Here is a 20,417-nt window from a genome sequence, read left to right on the forward strand (position 1 = left end):
ATGTTACAGGTCAGGGGGATCTCTAATCAGGTTTGGCTACAGATCAGTGCTATGTTTCATAGGGTTTAGACCAGGGTTTCAAAATCTTCTTGGGTTTGAGGGCCATATTGTCATGTTGTATCACCCACAATGGCCTCAATAACTTAGAGGGGTATTACCATCTGAGACATTTCTGGTATATCAAAATGATGTGCCATAAATTTCTGATCTAGAGGGCCAGAAAGAGGAGCCTACGCCTATAGGAAAATTAGGGGCCCCGTCTCCCCACAGATAGCACTTAGGAGAAGGGAAGGCCATAGGTGAATCTGGCTCTTCCCACTGTAAACATAAATGTCATAAATTACAGCGTCACAAGCATGGGTGGCCACCTGTAACTCATATACCGTACATCTTTCTGGCGTTACAAAGAGGGGTGCAGACAGCCCATTCTCCTAAAATGTATGGAGGACTCAGAGATATCTCTGTGGCACCCTGCTTTCCTCTGATATGGAAATTACATTCAAATAGCCACGCACAGACAAGCATTTCTGACACCAAATAGTTGGGGGCTGCACAAAATGGCATGACGGCCACATATTAATATTATGCACCCTTGGACTAAATGTTGACAGCATGTTATATGAGCAATCTTTTTTCACAAAAAAGAAAGTGCTTGTACAGTTATTACATGATAACTAGCAGATCATAACACCCAATAAAAACACTAGCACATGTAACATCAAAGATATACTAGATAGTAGGAAAATTGTATATTTTGGGAAGCGATATCTTTCAAGATATCTAAAATCCCTGCTACAATAAAGTAGTCCTCCTGTAGAAAATTGTGCTATATTGAAGCAATATGTATGGCTTTTTATAGTATCTATATATTAACCAAAGTATGCCTCCAGCAATACACTAGCAGGATTCTCCATGACTGTGGCCTGGGGCTTTGTGAGATACTACTGCAGCAAGGCAGCTATAGTTTCTGAACACCTCCAGTGGAATTGCTTGGAACTGAATTTCCCTCTGCCAGTAAGTCAAGATAAGATATTGTAAATCCTTAAAACATGAGTGTGAATGCCTCCACCCTAGCGGAATACCTCGCACATCACGTGGGCATGCTATATAACTCACTAGACTTGAAGACTTTTCTCTTTCCAGCAGGCATACCATGCATTCTAGAAGAACATGCCTTCCATACCTTCTAAGTGATGTCTTCATTTCTAAAGTTAAAGGGATTGTCCAAACATGTGATATCAATGAACTGTCCTTAAGGAAAGTCATGAAACCCAGCACCTCCACAATCTGCTATTTTCAGCTACAGCAGTGGCCAGATTTAACCGGTGAACAGTGCTGGAACAGGACAGCAGAGCTCAGCTCACGCGGACAACTACAGTTTAGCTTCAATAGAAGTGAACAGAAGCAGAGCTGCACTTTTTGGCAACAGCCACTACACAGCTCTGCTCTGTTCACTGTTTACAGCTGACCATTGCTGTAGCTGAAAACAAGTGATCAGTGGGGGGTGTCGGTCCTTGACCCATCTGAGATTGATGTCAGATCCTGAGGATGGGTTATCAGTATGTAAGTATTGGACAACTCCTTTAAAAAGAATCTGCCAGCAGGTTTTTGGTAAGAAATCTGAGAGCACCATATGTAGGGCAAGAGGCCTTGATTCCAGCAATGTGTCACTTACTGATCTGTGTGGTGCTGTTTCAATACAATCAGTGCTTTATGGGCAGGAGATTATCATTACAAAACAAACAGCATATGTGCTTGCTAGTCCACCCCCTGCACCCAACACTAATTAGAAGCTTTCTGTCAAAATACAATGTACACAGAAAACTGCCAATCAAGGGTGTGGGCAGGGTTACACAGGGCTCAACAAACAGAGCTCTGCTAGATCTGCCACAGGGAAAACTGTGATTCTATCACAACTGCGGCACCCAGTAATCTAAGTGATACATCACTGGAATCAAGGTCTTTGTCCCTACATCATGCTGCCGTGAGCTTCGCAAGATACTGCTATCAGGTTCCTTTTAATGTATAGTTTACATTTTGTATTCTTAGTATCTACTACCATGAAAGACAATTTGTACCTCAAAAATCAGACATAACAGATTTCATATATTTGAGTGCTGTGTTAAAATGTTACTATAGTTGGACTTATTGCGTCTTACTTCTCATAGCACAGTTTCCTCACAGTGGCCGCATATTATACAATTGTTACACCATTGCTCAGTAGTAGTCTATGCTTTCTCAATGCTGAAATCTTTCTTCAGAAATATTTCCCTTGTTGACTGCTGTCGGAGTAAAACGCCCTTCACTCGCATAGGAAAGCTCATTTTGAAAAACAAGCAGAGCATGACATTTTCCATTGCGCGCTCACTTCCTGAGCAGTTTCTAGCAGAAGAAAAAAGTGTTTCCCAAGGTGCTAGAGACAGTATTGTCAAAGTGTGGACACCATTATAGAGTGTATATGTGAATGTTTTAAGAATATTTCATACTTTTTTTTATTATCCTGTTAAATAAAAATCCTGCTTGTTTCCAGTCATTATACCGATCTGTACAAATTTGAAAGGCAACTGAATACATCACTGCTGTAGGATTATTTTATATGAAGTGACTTCCAAAATAAAAAAATGCTTTCTGTGATTTTTCAAGACTTTTGTCCTGAAGTATTTTCATGCTTTTTGGGCAGTGATATGCTGCAGTTTTCTTTCCTTCTTGTCACTTCTGTGTTAAACATGCCGATATATTTACAACTTTGCTAACCCACAGCCTTGTGATTTATCATTCCTTGAACCTCTGGTTCTGAAGCTTCTTATAAAAAGGTTCCTCAACTTCTTCACTTCCCTCCCTTTCTGCTTGGGGTTTTCTCCTGAGGCTAGCTTCTCGGCTTGAAGGAATGCCAACAGTCTCAGCTATTAAAGGAGTTGGCACGCCTCCAGCAACATTGACCGTTGGTCCACATCGTGGTTCTGAATCAGGTTCAAGGTCACTAATTGAGGAACCTGGAGACACACCAGCACCCTTTGGTGTCCTGTAGCCACGATAGTCTTTACTGATATCATATGTACCTGTTTCATGGGTTTCACCAGCCTTCTGTGCAGCTTTCCATTCCCATGGGCCATTCCCTGAAGAGAGATGGACTACTGGGTGATGCGGTGCGTGGGCATCAATTGTGACAATACTTGAACTATCCCTTTCTGAGGGTGAGCGGTATTGTGATGAATCAGAGCTGCTGGTTGTAGAGGATGAAGAGGTTTCAGAGTGTTTAGATGTGCTAGACACCAATGTTGTTCCCTGCTGTTGTTGCTTGGACATTGCAATAACCTGCATAAGCCTCGGGGCATTTGTTGCAGCTCTAGGTGCTCCTCCTTTCTCTGCCATCATCATCCACTTTGCTCTGATAGCAGAACTGCCCTTGGGTGAACCAGTTTGGTTTTCTTCAGGTATGTGTAGAAGTGGTGGAGCTGCAGGCCTTGGTTGGATTAGTACCCTTGGTCCTGTTGTCCTAGCCTGCACTGTGGGATAAAGTGATGGTGGCGCTCTGTCAGGATCTGGTTCATCAAGAATAATACCAGAAGTTTCAGATGCTGCCCGCCGATGAGCCTGTGCTAATGCCACTTCCTCCCCAAGTGTAAGGCTGCGTCCTTCCATAGGCTTTGGCTTCCATTCAACTCCTGGGGCTCGTGGTGGACGTGATCCTTCAGCAGGCACATGTATGGTCATGTGGCGGCGAGACGTATCCTCCATAGATGGAGTGCTAACTCGTGGGAGAGTATTACTAAAAGTTACCATATTTTCTTTACCCATTGGACTTCTGGGGGCTAGTAAATCAACATCGACACTGGCACGTTTCAGACTACCCAGAGAATTTTTCTCACGTTGAACCTTCCAGGGAAATAAAACAAACAAGTGATTAATAAATACAGTTAACATATGCCAACATAATACAGGTGCTTCTCACAAAATTAGAATATCATCAAAAAGTTAATTTATTTCAGTTCTTCAATACAAAAAGTGAAACTCATATATTATATAGCGTCATTGCAGAGTGATCTATTTCAAGTGTTTATTTCTGTTAATGCTGATGATTATGGCTTACAGGCAATGAAAACCCAAAAGTCATTATCTCAGTGAATTAGAATACTTTATAAAACCAGTTTGAAAAATGATTTTAAAATCCAAAATGTTGGCCTACTGAAATGTATGTTCAGTAAGTGCACTCAGTACTTGGTCTGGGCTCCTTTGGCATAATTTACTGCATGAATGCAGCATGTGTTGTGAATTCTGCTCTTGGGTTCCCTCCAGTGGTTGTAGGTGGGAATGCAGTTGTCTCTGAGTCGCAGTCCTGGCCAGGTGTATCTGCTGATTACGATTCTGACTGGGATATTTAGGTGTGCAGGATTCATTAGCCCTTGCCAGTTGTCAATGTTCCTTGTGAAGTGTTGGATCACTTTCTGGCTTCTCCTGCTTAGCTGCCAAATTCAGCAAAGATAAGTGTTTGTTTTTTTGTGTCTGTGGCACACTGCTGTGTGCTTGTTTTTGTTTGTATTCCTGCTCTGATTGTAGGATTCGCTGGAGTTGCAGATATACGCTCCTACATCTTTAGTTAGATGTAGGAAGTTTTTGTATATTCTGCTGTGGATATTTTTGAAGGATTTTAATACTGACCGCACAGAACTCTGTCCTAGCCTGTCCTATTTAGCTAGAGTGGCCTCCTGCGCTAAATCCTGTTTTTCTGCCTGTGTATGTTTTTTCCTCTCCGACTCACCGCCAATATTTGTGGGGGGCTGTCTATCCTTTGGGGATCTGCTCTGAGGCAAGATAGTATTCCTATTTCCATCTTTAGGGGTATTTAGTCCTACGGCTGTGACGAGGTGTCTAGGATTGTTAGGTACACTCCACGGCTACTTCTAGTTGCGGTGTTAAGTTCAGGATTGCGGTCAGTATAGTGACCACCTTCTCCAGTGAAAGTTCTCATGCTGCTCCAAGGTCACCGGATCATAACAAGCGTGGCCTGAAGACTGCTGAGGTGTTATGGAAGCCCAGGTTGTTTTGATAGCAGCTCATCTGCCTTGTTGGGTCTGGTGTCCGATGCCTCTACCTTGTGCCAGTCATTGCACTGGTTACCCTTCCACTCCAAAAATCAATATAAACTTATCACTCTAACAGGCAAAGTGCTCCATGGTTCAGCACCACCCTACATCTCCTCCCTCTTCTTAGTCTACCACCGTACCCGTGCCCTCCGCTCTGCTAATGACCTGAGATTAACATCCTCAATAATCAGAATCTCCCACTCCCATCTCCAAGACTTCTCACGTGTTGCGCTAATTCTTTGGAATGCACCACCCAGGATAATTCAATTAATCACCAATACCTACAGTTTTCAGCGTGCCCTAAAAACGTATTTCTTCAGACTGGCCTACCGTCTCAACACATTTATTTAACTATCCATGTGTTGCGTATTCAAAATTTTTACCATAATCAGGTTCCTTGTATCATGTTCTCACACGCTTTATGCATTGAATAGCCCTCTGTGTCTGTACTTTTACATATTCTGGCTGATAACAGATTCATGCAGTTTTAAACACCCGATTTCTTACATTATGGCTGGTTCGTACAATACAAGCAATTGTTACCATCCATCTTTTGTGTCTCCCCTAATTCCTGACTGATTGTAAGCTTGCGAGCAGGGCCCTGATTTCTCTTGGTATGTATTGTTTATGTGATTATTTTTATGATGTACTGTCTTTTATTGTTTGTACAAGTCAACTTTAAAATGTAAAGTGCTGCGTAATATGTTGGCGCTATAGAAATAAAAATTATTATTATTATTCCTCTTGACAATACCCCCATGTGGTTAAGGTCAGGCGAGTTTGCTGGGCAATCAATCACAGTGATACTGTTGTTTTTAAACCAGGTATGGTTACTTTTGGCAGTGTGGACAGGTGCCAAGTCCTGCTGGAGAATGAAATTTCCATCTCCAAAAAGCTTTTCAGCAGAGTAAAGCATGAAGTTCTCTAAAATTTCCTAGTAGATGGCTGCGCTGACTTTGGTCTTGGTAAAATACAGTGGACGTATACCAGCTCATGACATGGCTCCCCAACCAATCACCGATTGTGGAAACTTCACACTAGACCTCAAGCAGCTTGGATTGTGGCCTCTCCACTCTTCCTGCAGACTCTGGGACCTTGATTTCCAAATGAAATGTAAAATTGACTTTCATCTGAAAACAACACCTTGGGCCACTGAGCAACAGTCCAGTTCTTTTTCTCTTTGGCCCAGGTAAGAGGCTTCTGGCGTTGTCTATTGGTCATGAGTGACTTAAGACAAGGAATGCGACACTTGTAGCCCATGTCTTAGATACGTCTGTGTGTGGTGGCTCTTGAAGCAATGACTCCGGCAGCAGTCCACTCCTTGTGAATCTCCCCCAAGTTTTTTAATGGCCTTTTCTTAATCCTTTCAAGGCTGCAGTTATCCCTGTTGCTTGTTCACCTTTTTCTTCCACACTTTTTCCTTCTACTCAACTCTCCATTAATATGCTTGCATACAGCACTCTGTGAACAGCCAGCTTCTTTAGCAAAGTCCTTTTGTGGCTTACCCTCCTTGTGGAGTGTGTCAATGACTGCCTTCTGGACATCTGTCAAGTCAGCAGTCTTCCCCATGATTGTGGAGCCCACTGAAACAGACTAAAGGACCTGTTTAAACGATAAGGAAGCCTTTGTAGGTGTTTTTTGTGAATTATTCTAATTTACTGAGTTAATGACTATTGGGTTTTCATTGGCTGTAAGCCATAATCATCAACATTAAAATAAATAAATACATGAAATAGATCACTCTGTTTGGAGTGATCTTTTTGTCTTTTTGTCAATGTATTACATACTACGTACTCCACATTTGTTTTTTTTTAGTATTAAGAATACAAATGTAATTTACACTTAGCTATCAATGAGGTGTATTTCACAAACCTGACGCTGAGTTGCCTGGGTTCGAGGATGAGGAGTGAGTTCATCGTTGCTTGTAGATTTATTTTGGTACACAGACTCATGTCCGCGATGAGTTAAAGCACGCAGAGGATCCTTGCTGGCAGTCTTTGGAGAAGTGTCCTCTGAGGATGCCCGAAAATTACCCACAGCATGATAAGCCTACAAGATATATTATACCATTAATAGCTACAGTACAACATAAGACATAAAGATGATTGGTTTTCATATCAATTTAGCTTTATTTTTTTTGCTGAAGATAAACTTAGCTTTATTGGATATGGTCTTTAAAACAAACACTAGTTACAGATCAGTGAAGCCTGAAAACCTGCACGCTAGGTCTCGTGTGATGTGTATGAATCAGCGGAAAATGTTTAAATGCTCATGTAACAAGTCTGGCACTTTTTACGTCAAGCCTGTACATCAGTAAAATATATTGTCAGTAGACCGTGTGCACCCACAGTGAACACAGCATGTTGCACATGCATTGGATAGTGTTGGGCATTGCTGTCTGCTGCTCTTACAAGGGTTAATGTAGCATTCAGATACAGTAGTTCTGGCAGCATCATAAGCGTGCAAGATATTTACTAAGCAAAAATCCTTACAAAAGTTCTTGTTTTTGTTGCAGACATTTCTTGCTATGCAACAACTACAGGTCCATGCTGAGTAGCAGTGCTCCATCCCTTCTCTTCAAGGAAGTGACAATAAACATGGAAAATGCCCAACTCAATTAAAGGGATCCTTTCTAAATTTTGATTGTGGTTTTTTTAAAACTGTTTACATAAAAATATTTGCAAATGTTTTTTGCAAGTTTATTTTCAGTTTCCCCTTGGGATGGGGTTTTCTCATGGAAGGGGATGTAAATTAATGTCAGATGACAACTCTTTTGTCCTGCTGGTGGCTTAGATAAGGCATCACAGAAAAACAATACACTATATCCATAATCAGAACTCTGTCCACTCCCCCACCAATGTAATGTCTTGATCTACATGGCCCCAATGGGACAGACCATCAGCAGATTTGGCTTTCAGTACCATCTTTACGCTGATGACACACAACTATACACATCCTCCCCTGACCTTACCCCCGTTGTACTACAGAACGCCACTGACTGTCTGCAGTCTCCAACATCATGTCCGCTCTCTATCTGAAACTCAACCTCTCCAAAACTGAACTTCTTCTGCTCCCACCATCTACTAACCTCCCTAAATCTGACAATTCCCTCCCTGTGGGTGGCACCATCATAACCCCCCAGCTTAAGAACAGCACCACTCCAATTATGCACACCACATACATGAATATATAAGTAACAATAAACCATATATAGAAAAAAAGAGGTTTTTTATTGGCACACCACACAATTTAAAACATATTTAAAAACAGCAAAGAACACCTTGTCCATATCCAATATTTGTACATATTAACAACTATACATATGAAGTATAATAATATATAATGCTTGAAAACCTACCTCTATACCTACTGGCTCATGGGGCTAGCAACAGCATGCTCAATAGCCTACCTAAATGGCAACATAACTCTTATATAGATCCCCAAAAACCATAAAAATGGCAAGGGGTGAATCATATAGCAAATAAGAGCATTAAGCGTCCCAGGAGACCATAAGACTGAATTACCTAAAGCGCAAAATGCACAAACCAGGAGGACCCCAGGCAAAGAAGCAAAATGGACCAGGGCCAATGCAGCCCCACGCGTATCGCCCTCACTGATAGGGCTTCATCAGGGGAGATGTCGGCATGCACCTCATCCCCTTGTTTAAACAGAGAAATGTGTAATCAAACCTGATAGCACACATGTGCGACGGAAACAGCCGTACAGACACAGACTCAGATATGAGGCCAGCTAGAAATCTAACCACAATAAAACCCTGGATCAGAGAAGAGAGAGGGGGGAGGGAAAGGAAAAAAAAAGGATGCAGGGTTTTATTGTGGTTAGATTTCTAGCCTAACCTCTGTACTAATCCGTACCTCCAACTCCCGACTCCAAGACTTCTCCCGTGCTGCGCCAATCCTCTGGAATGCTCTACCCCAAGATATTAGGACCATCCACAATTTGCATAGTTTTAGGCGCTCCCTCAAAACACATTTGTTCAGAGCGGCCTATCACATTCAGTAATCAAAGTCATTTTATGTTTGTGTGTGTGTGTAGCCCATTCACTATCTCCATCTATCCCCCACCCCCTGAAGATGGCTGGACCATCATTGTAAATCCATCATTGTAAATACACACCTGTACTTTGTATCTCCCCCACCTCATTGTAGATTGAAAGCTCTCACGAGCAAGGTCGTCTTATTTTGCTTTAATTATTGTATTGTTAACGTTGTTACCTATGACTGTTGTGTTTGAAACTGTTAAACCGTAAAGAGCTGTGGAATATGTTGGCGCTATATAAAGATTATTGTTACTATTTACATAGTTACATAGTTATTAAGGTTGAAGGAAGACTATAAGTCCATCTAGTTCAACCCATAGCCTAACTTAGCATGCCCTAACATGTTGATCCAGAGGAAGGCAAAAAAAAAAATCCATGTGGCAAAGAGTAAGCTCCACATTGGGGAAAAAATTCCTTCCCGACTCCACATACGGCAATCAGACTAGTTCCCTGGATCAACGCCCTATCAAGGAATCTAGTATATATACCCTGTAACATTATACTTTTCCAGAAATGTATCCAGTCCCCTCCTAAATTTAAGTAATGAATCACTCATTACAACATCATACGGCAGAGAGTTCCATAGTCTCACTGCTCTTACAGTAAAGAATCCGCGTCTGTTATTATGCTTAAACCTTTTTTCCTCCAAACGCAGAGGATGCCCCCTTGTCCCTGTCTCAGGTCTATGGTTAAAAAGATAATCAGAAAAGTCTTTGTACTGTCCCCTCATATATTTATACATTAAAATAAGATCACCCCTTAGTCTTCGTTTTTCCAAACTAAATAGCCCCAAGTGTAATAACCTATCTTGGTATTGCAGACCCCCCAGTCCTCTAATAACCTTGGTCGCTCTTCTCTGCGGTCGCTCTTCTCTGCACCCGCTCCAGTTCAGCTATGTCTTTCTTATACACCGGAGACCAGAACTGTGCACAGTATTCTAAGTGTGGACGAACAAGTGACTTGTATAGATGTTCTCCTCATGAGTATCTATACCTCTTTTAATGCATCCCATTATTTTATTTGCCTTAGTAGCAGCTGCCTGACACTGGCCACTGAATAAGAGTTTGTCATCCACCCATACACCCAGGTCTTTTTCAATGACGGTTTTGCCCAGAGATTTAGAATTAAGCACATAATTATACATCTTATTACTTCTACCCAAGTGCATGACCTTACATTTATCCCCATTAAAGCTCATTTGCCATTTATCAGCCCAAGCTTCTAGTTTACATAAATCATCCTGTAATATAAAATTGTCCTCCTCTGTATTGATTACCCTGCAGAGTTTAGTGTCATCTGCAAATATTGAAATTCTACTCTGAATGCCCCCTACAAGGTCATTAATAAATATGTTAAAAAGAAGAGGGCCCAATACTGACCCCTGTGGTACCCCACTGCTAACCGCTACCCAGTCCGAGTGTGCTCCATTAATAACCACCCTTTGTTTCCTATCCCTGAGTCAGCTCTCAACCCACTTGCACATATTTTCCCCTATCCCCATTATTCTCATTTTATGTATCAACCTTTTGTGTGGCACCATATCAAAAGCTTTTGAAAAGTCCATATACACTACATCCACTGGGTTCCCTTGGTCCAGTCCGGAACTTACCTCTTCATAGAAACTGATCAAATTAGTCTGACATGAACGGTCCCTAGTAAACCCGTGCTGATACTGGGTCATGAGGTTATTCCTCTTCAGATACTCCAGTATATTATCCCTTAGAATGCCCTCCAGGATTTTACCCACAGTAGAGGTTAAGCTTACTGGCCGATAATTTCCGAGTTCAGTTTTTGTCCCCTTTTTGAATATTGGCACCACATTTGCTATACGCCAGTCCTGTGGTACAGACCCTGTTATTATGGAGTCTTTAAAGATTAAAAATAATGGTCTATCAATGACTGTACTTAATTCCTGCAGTACTCGAGGGTGTATCCCATCCGGGCCCGGAGATTTGTCAATTTTAGTGATTTTTAGACGCCGCCGCACTTCCTGCTAGGTTAAGCAGGTGACATTTAATTGGGAATTATTATTGATCTCTGTAGGAAGGGACAGTACTCTATATCGTCTTGGATACTGTATAGCTAACATTATATATAAACCTACAATGGGCTAGAAGGCCACTGATCAATTGTCTGTTGGATTGTTCACGCAAAGGATTCAACTATCAACTATGCCATAAGAAATTGGTAAATTAGGGAGATGTGTGAGCAATCTAGCAAAGCTTTGAGCAAATTTTACCCATCACGTCACATACAGTACTTGTGCTTTCAGCTGACAATTGCCTAAAATCAACTCTGATAGATCACATTTTTGGCAAACCATAGTCTACTGTCGGCAATAGCACATGAGAAAATGTCAAAATTTCCAAACAATTTTAGCTGAAATGGTCAAAATAAGCTATTTTTCCTCATTTGTGTCCTATAGTATGAACAGCTTTAAGGTTCCCATAGTTCAGCAGCTGTTCCTTACAATCTTCCCATATACATAATATTTCTGCATGCTCAGTTTGGGAAGAGAGGCTTATCTGCCTCTAGATACCGCTCGTCAAGTCTTACCTTCCCTGAAAACAACAGGATTGGGGATTGAAAATCAATGTCCCCAAACACATAGGATAGCTGACCGGTCTTACCGAAAACCAATAGTTTGGCTGACTTTTCTTTTAATGTGAATGGGGGCTGTAATAGTTAGGTCTCACTAACACGAGCGTATAATATGGCTGAGTGCTATCCAATGTTTTGTTGGATAGCGCTCAGCCCAATGTTATACTATGAGACAGTGCTGACCACCATTTTTTATCGCATCCCGAATTGGCATGAGAAAACAATCAAATCTGATGCCAGTCTATGGGTGCGTGGAAATCATCGGACTGCTCTTGGATGACATGTGAGTGCAGTCCGTTTTTCATGGACTCAGAATGGAGGAAATGGAGAAATTAAGTACGCCATCTTCTGCGCACCTGTGCTCCAATTCTTGGATCACACTAAGCTGATACTTGGACCAAACTCTAGCAGTTTGATTCTAGTCTCATTAACTCCTATTTGTTTCAGCTTTCATGAAACATTCATACGTAACAGAGAAAAAAATTGAAGTGCCTACAATATAAAAGTCCCATGTTTTAACTATTCTTGTCTTCAGTGCAATATTGTGAACTTGTTTTTATTGATAGGGTAATAAAAAGAAACTAAATACGGCAAGCAGTGTCTATTCATAAAATGTGCATATTTACATTTACTAATACACTGATGAGCAAAATGGTGACAATGTTTTGAACTTTTGACTTTCAGTCTCCATATCTCACCATCCCCTACAGCTTCAGATGTGAGACTACCATCATTTTAGACAATCATCTTGGCTATCTCATACATAAATTTGACTTGCAACTATTTAGCATATGATTCTTCTCATGTCACTGCATTGTTGCTGTTTTGCTCCTAAAAATCGAAATTTTAATTATTTTGTAAATCCACCTTTGGCTTTCAACACTGCCTGAATCCCTCTGGCATGCTCTCAATCAGATTCAAGCATGTCTCAACCGAAATCTGATCGGGTCTCTTCAACACTTTCCCAAAGTTGGTGCATACTGGTCGACTCACTTGGGCACGTATACAGCTTTTTCTTCAACTCTACTCACAAGTGTTCGATTGGGTTGAGGTGTGGGCACTGTGGGAGCCAATCCAGCACTTCTACCTCATTGCCACTGAACTATTTCTTTGCCAATCTTGACTTAAGATTCTGGTCATTGTCCTGCTGGAACACTATCTTGTCCTGTTCATACCCATAGTACTCGAGTGTATGAAGTAAATTGCCTTGTAGGATACTCACATATACAGGTGCTACTCACAAAATTAAAATATCATCAGAAAGTTTAATTTATTTCAGTTCTTCAATACAAAAAGTGAAATTCATATATTATATAGAGTCATTACAAATAGGGTGATCTATTCAAGTGTTTATTTCTGTTAATGTTGATGATTATGGCTTACAGCCAATGAAAACCCAAAAGTCATTATCTCAGTAAATTAGAATAATTAACAAAATACCTGCAAAGACTTCCTAAGTGTTTAAAAAGGTCCCTTAGTGTGTGTCAGTAGGGTCCACAATCATGGGGAAGACTCCTGACTTGACAGATGTCCAGAAGTCAGTCATTGACACACTCCACAGAGAGGGTAAACTACAAAAGGTCATTGCTAAAGACGCTGGCTGTTCACAGAGTGCTGTATCCAAGCATATTAATGGACAGTTGAGCGGAAGAAAAAAAGTGTGATAGAAAAAGGTGCACAAGCAACCGGGATAACTGCATCCTTGAAAGGATTGTTAAGAAAAGGCCATTCAAAAATGTTGGGGAGGTTCACAAGGAGTGGACTGCTGCTGGAGTCATTGCTTCAAGAGCCACCACACACAGACGTATCCAAGACATGGTGTCATGATCCCAATGGCAGGGGATCACTAAAGGACAAGCACAGATACAAACAAGCTCTAGGGCGATGGAACCTGAGCTGACCGCGACCCTGAACCTAACACACAAATAAAAGTAGCCGGGGAACGTGCCTACGATGATCCTAGACGTCTCGCTCCAGCCGAAGATCTAACTTCCCCTATTAGAAGAAACACAGACCTCTCTTGCCTCCAGAGAAATACCCCACAGAAATAGCAGCCCCCCACATATAATGACGGTGAAATGAGAGGAAAGCACATACGCAGTGTGAAAACAGTTTCAGCAAAATGAGGCCCGCTAAAGCTAGATAGCAGAGGATACAAAAGTGAACTGCGCGGTCAGCGAAAAACCCTTCAAAAAACCATCCTGAAATTACTTGAACTCATGTGCCAACTCATGGTACATGAGGAGCAATTTCAGCCCACTAGAGCAACCAGCAGCAATAATCACATATCTGCAGGCTGGACTAAAAACCAAATAAAGCAAAACACCAAAACAGGAAAATCCAAACTTAGCTTGACCAGAAGATTCTAGGAGCAGGGAGCAGAGGTAAAAAGACACACTGGATACATTGATAACCGGCGAGGAAATGCCAGCAAAGCCAGGTTAAATAGGAAACTCCCATATGCTGATGGAACAGGTGGAACCCAGAAACCCAGGAAAGACAAGTCACCCAGTACCATCAGTAACCACCAGAGGGAGCCCAAAAACAGAACTCACAACAGTACCCCCCCCTTGAGGAGGGGTCACCGAACCCTCACGAGAACCACCAGGGCGACCAGGATGAGCCCTATGAAAAGCGCGAACCAAATCATCAGCATGAACATCCGAGGCAACCACCCAAGAATTATCCTCCTGACCATAACCCTTCCACTTGACCAAATACTGGAGTTTCCGTCTGGAAACACGAGAATCCAAGATCTTCTCCACAACATACTCCAATTCTCCCTCCACCAGCACTGGAGCAGGAGGCTCAAGAGAAGGAACAACAGGTACCTCATACTTCCGCAACAACGACCGATGAAACACATTATGAATAGCAAACGATGCCGGGAGATCCAAACGAAACGACACAGGGTTAAGAATTTCCAAGATCCTATAGGGACCGATGAACCGAGGCTTGAACTTAGGAGAAGAGACCTTCATAGGAACAAAACGAGAAGACAACCACACCAAGTCACCAACAAGAAGTCGAGGACCCACGCGGCGACGGCGATTAGCAAACTGCTGAGCCTTCTCCTGGGACAACTTCAAATTGTCCACCACATGACTCCAAATCCGATGCAACCTATCCACCACCATGTCCACTCCAGGACAATCAGAAGGTTCCACCTGACCAGAGGAAAAACGAGGATGAAACCCCGAATTACAAAAGAAAGGAGAAACCAAGGTAGCAGAACTAGCCCGATTATTAAGCGCAAACTCGGCCAGCGGCAAAAAGGTAACCCAGTCATCCTGATCAGCAGAAACAAAACACCTTAAATAAGTTTCCAAGGTCTGATTAGTTCGTTCAGTCTGGCCATTCGTCTGAGGATGGAATGTAGACGAAAAGGACAAATCAATGCCCATCTTAGCACAGAAAGTCCGCCAAAATCTAGACACAAACTGGGATCCCCTGTCAGAAACGATGTTCTCAGGAATCCCATGCAAACGAACCACATTCTGAAAAAACAGAGGGACCAACTCAGAGGAGGAAGGCAACTTAGGCAAGGGTACCAGATGAACCATTTTAGAAAAGCGATCACACACAACCCAGATGACGGACATTTTTTGAGAGACAGGGAGATCCGAAATAAAGTCCATGGAAATGTGCGTCCAAGGCCTCTTCGGGATAGGCAAAGGTGACAACAATCCACTGGCCCGAGAACAGCAAGGCTTAGCCCGAGCACAAACCTCACAAGACTGCACAAAAGAACGCACATCCCTCGACAAGGAAGGCCACCAAAAAGACCTGGCCACCAAGTCTCTAGTACCAAATATTCCAGGATGACCTGCCAACGCAGAAGAATGGACCTCGGAGATGACTCTACTGGTCCAATTATCCGGAACAAAAAGTCTCTCAGGCGGACAACGATCAGGTTTAGCCACCTGAAACTCCTGCAAAGCACGTCGCAAGTCTGGGGAGACAGCAGACAAAATCACCCCATCCCTAAGGATACCAGAGGGCTCAGAATTTCCAAGGGAGTCAGGCACAAAACTCCTAGAAAGAGCATCCGCCTTCACATTCTTTGAACCTGGCAGGTATGAAACCACAAAATTGAAACGAGAGAAAAACAGTGACCAACGAGCCTGTCTAGGATTCAGACGCCTGGCAGACTCAAGGTAAATCAAATTTTTGTGATCAGTCAAGACCACCACACGATGTCTAGCACCCTCTAGCCAATGACGCCACTCCTCAAATGCCCACTTCATGGCCAAAAGTTCCCGATTACCAACATCATAATTCCGCTCAGCCGGCGAAAACTTTCTAGAAAAAAACGCGCATGGCTTCATCACTGAGCCATCGGAGCTTCTCTGTGACAAAACCGCCCCCGCTCCAATCTCGGAAGCATCAACCTCAACCTGAAAAGGGAGCGAAACATCTGGCTGACGCAACACAGGAGCAGAAGAAAACCGGCGCTTAAGTTCCTGAAAGGCCTCCACAGCCGCAGGAGACCAATTAGCAACATCAGCACCCTTCTTAGTCAAATCCGTCAAAGGCTTAACAACACTAGAAAAATTAGTTATAAAACGACGATAGAAATTAGCAAAGCCCAAGAACTTCTGTAGACTCTTAAGAGATGTAGGCTGCGTCCAGTCACAAATAGCCTGAACCTTGACGGGATCCATCTCAATAGTAGAAGGGGAAAAAATATACCCCAAGAAAGAAATCTTCTGGACTCCAAAGAGACACTTTGAGCCTTTTACAAATAAGGAATTGGCCCGCAGGACCTGAAACACCTTCCTGACCTGCTGAACATGAGACTCCCAGTCATCAGAAAAAACCAAAATATCATCCAAATACACAATCATAAATTTATCCAGATATTCACGGAAAATATCGTGCATAAAGGACTGGAAGACTGAAGGAGCATTAGAAAGTCCAAAAGGCATTACCAAATACTCAAAATGGCCCTCAGGCGTATTAAATGCGGTTTTCCACTCATCACCTTGCTTTATTCGTATAAGATTATACGCACCCCGAAGATCAATTTTAGTGAACCATTTAGCCCCCTTAATGCGAGCAAACAAATCAGTCAACAATGGCAAAGGATACTGATATTTTACGGTAATCTTATTCAAAAGACGATAATCTATACAAGGCCTCAAGGAACCATCTTTCTTGGCCACGAAAAAAAAACCTGCTCCCAAAGGGGACAAAGATGGACGGATATGTCCCTTTTCCAAGGACTCCTTAACATAATCCCGCATAGCAGTATGCTCTGGCACTGACAGATTGAACAAACGACCTTTAGGAAATTTACTGCCCGGAATTAAATTTATAGCACAATCGCAATCCCTGTGAGGAGGAAGCGAACTGAGCTTAGGCTCCTCAAAAACATCCCGATAGTCAGACAAAAACACAGGAATCTCAGAAGGAGTAGATGAAGCGATAGAAATCGGAGGTGCATCATCATGAACCCCCTGACAACCCCAGCTTAACACAGACACTGATTTCCAGTCAAGGACTGGATTATGAGTTTGTAACCATGGCAGACCAAGTACTAGAACATCATGCAAATTATACAGTACCAGGAAGCGAATCACCTCCTGATGAACGGGAGTCATACGCATGGTCACTTGTGTCCAGTACTGAGGTTTATTCATAGCCAAAGGTGTAGAGTCAATTCCCTTCAAAGGAATAGGGACTTCCAGAGGCTCCAGACTAAACCCACAGCGATTGGCAAATGACCAATCCATAAGACTCAGGGCAGCGCCTGAATCCCCATAGGCATCGACGGAAATGGATGATAATGAACAAATCAGAGTCACAGACAGAATGAACTTAGACTGTAAAGTACTAATGGCAACAGACTTATCAACCTTTTTTGTGCGTTTAGAGCATGCTGATATAACATGAGCTGAATCACCACAATAAAAGCACAACCCTTTTTTCCGCCTATACTTTTGCCGTTCACTTCTGGACTGAATTCTATCACATTGCATTATCTCAGGTGACGGTTCAGACGACACCGCCAAATGATGCACAGGTTTGCGCTCCCGTAAACGCCGATCAATCTGAACAGCCATAGTCATAGACTCATTCAGACCAGCAGGCGCAGGGAACCCCACCATAACATCTTTAATGGCCTCAGAAAGGCCATCTCTAAACTTTGCAGCCAGAGCGCACTCATTCCACTGAGTAAGTACCGACCACTTCCGAAATTTTTGACAATAAATTTCTGCTTCATCTTGCCCCTGAGAGAGGGCCAACAAAGCTTTTTCAGCCTGAATCTCTTGGTTAGGTTCCTCATAGAGCAAACCCAATGCCAGAAAAAACGCATCTGCATTAAGCAACGCAGGGTCCCCTGGTGCCAATGCAAATGCCCAATCCTGAGGGTCACCCCGCAGGAAAGATATAATTATCTTGACTTGCTGAGCAGGGTCTCCAGAGGAGCGAGATTTCAAAGAAAGAAACAACTTGCAATTGTTCCTAAAATTCAGAAAACGAGATCTATCTCCAGAAAAAAACTCTGGGACAGGAATTCTAGGTTCAGACATAGGAGCATGTACAACAAAATCCTGTATATTTTGAACCTTAGTGGCAAGATTATTCAGGCTGGAAGCCAAACTCTGGACGTCCATGATAAACAGCTGAGATCAGAGCCATTCAAAGATTAAGAGGAGGAGGAAGTAGCCAAGCTGCAATAAGGCTAGGCAGCAAACTCTGAGGGGAAAAAAGAAAAAAAAAAAAAAAAAATTCCTCAGACTACTTATCCTCCTACTTCAGCCAATACAATTAACACTTTCTGGCCGGTTATACTGTCATGATCCCAATGGCAGGGGATCACTAAAGGACAAGCACAGATACAAACAAGCTCTAGGGCGATGGAACCTGAGCTGACCGCGACCCTGAACCTAACACACAAATAAAAGTAGCCGGGGAACGTGCCTACGATGATCCTAGACGTCTCGCTCCAGCCGAAGATCTAACTTCCCCTATTAGAAGAAACACAGACCTCTCTTGCATCCAGAGAAATACCCCACAGAAATAGCAGCCCCCCACATATAATGACGGTGAAATGAGAGGAAAGCACATACGCAGTGTGAAAACAGTTTCAGCAAAATGAGGCCCGCTAAAGCTAGATAGCAGAGGATACAAAAGTGAACTGCGCGGTCAGCGAAAAACCCTTCAAAAACCCATCCTGAAATTACTTGAACTCATGTGCCAACTCATGGTACATGAGGAGCAATTTCAGCCCACTAGAGCAACCAGCAGCAATAATCACATATCTGCAGGCTGGACTAAAAACCAAATAAAGCAAAACACCAAAACAGGAAAATCCAAACTTAGCTTGACCAGAAGATTCTAGGAGCAGGGAGCAGAGGTAAAAAGACACACTGGATACATTGATAACCGGCGAGGAAATGCCAGCAAAGCCAGGTTAAATAGGAAACTCCCATATGCTGATGGAACAGGTGGAACCCAGAAACCCAGGAAAGACAAGTCACCCAGTACCATCAGTAACCACCAGAGGGAGCCCAAAAACAGAACTCACAACAACATGGGCTACAAGTGTCGCGTTCCTGGTGTCAGACCACTCATGACCAATAGACAATGCCAGAAGCGTCTTACCTGGGCCAAGGAGAAAAAGAACTGGACTGTTGCTCAGTGGCCCAAGGTGTTGTTTTCAGATGAAAGTAAATTTTGCATTTCATTTGGAAATCAAGGTTCTAGAGTCTGGAGGAAGCGTGGAGATTCACACAATCCAAGCTGCTTAAGGTCTACTGTGAAGTTTCCACAATCAGTGATGGTGTTGAGGAGCCACGTCATCTGCTCAGCCGTCTACCAAGAAAGTTTAGAGCACTTCATGCTTCCCTCTGCCGACAAGCTTTTTGGAAATGGACATTTCATTCTCCAGCAGAACTTGGCACCCGTACACACTGCCAAAGTACCAATACTTGGTTTAAAACAACAGTTTGGGGGGGGTGCCTGTACAGGGGTAGCACTGCTGCAGCCAGGCATGTCCTCTGAAAGCCGGGGGAGTGACTGCTCCAGTAAGGAGGGAAATAGGAGAGCAGGGCAGGCCAGACAGGTGCTGGTAGTGGGCGACTCAATTATTAGGGGAACAGATAGGGCAATCTGTCACAAAGACAGGGATCGTCGAACGGTGTGCTGCCTACCTGGTGCTCGAGTCTGACACATCGCTGATCGGGTGGACAGATTACTGGGAGGCGCTGGTGAGGACCCAGCGGTCATGGTGCACATAGGCACAAATGACAAAGTTAGAGGTAGGTGGAAGGTCCTTAAAGATGATTTCAGGGAATTAGGCTGCAAGCTGAAAGCAAGGACCTCCAACGTGGTATTCTCCGAAATACTGCCTGTACCACGTGCCACGCCAGAGAGGCAACGGGAGATTAGGGAGGTTAATAAGTGGCTCAAGAATTGGTGTAGGAAGGAGGGGTTTGGGTTCCTGCAGAACTGGGCCGACTTCTCAGTTGGCTACAGGCTCTACGCTAGGGATGGACTGCACCTCAATGGGGAAGGTGCAGCTGTGCTGGGGGAGAAAATGGCTAGAAGGTTGGAGGATTGTTTAAACTAGGGATTGGGGGGAGGGTATTCAATTTATAGGAGGGGAAGATAGTGCAGACAGAGACCTGGGCACAAATAAGGAAGTTGGGGGTGGCGGTGGCATG

The 20,417-nt window shown here is 43.1% G+C and overlaps 1 protein-coding gene across 1 annotated transcript in view; it reads right to left on the reverse strand.

Annotated features, from left to right (window-relative positions):
- Window positions 1-906: 906 nt before the first annotated feature.
- The window catches only part of PLPPR3 (phospholipid phosphatase related 3), a 248,832-nt gene continuing 229,321 nt past the window's right edge, over window positions 907-20,417 (reverse strand). The window contains exons 8-9 of the mRNA XM_069767849.1: window positions 6,957-7,133; window positions 907-3,876 (exon numbers count right to left, since the gene is read on the reverse strand). Coding sequence (XP_069623950.1) covers window positions 2,773-3,876; window positions 6,957-7,133 — 1,281 coding nt within the window. The 3' untranslated portion in view covers window positions 907-2,772. The remainder of the gene's footprint in view (window positions 3,877-6,956; window positions 7,134-20,417) is intronic.

Source organism: Ranitomeya imitator, chromosome 1 (assembly GCF_032444005.1).
Source record: "Ranitomeya imitator isolate aRanImi1 chromosome 1, aRanImi1.pri, whole genome shotgun sequence".
Lineage (NCBI taxonomy): Eukaryota > Metazoa > Chordata > Amphibia > Anura > Dendrobatidae > Ranitomeya > Ranitomeya imitator.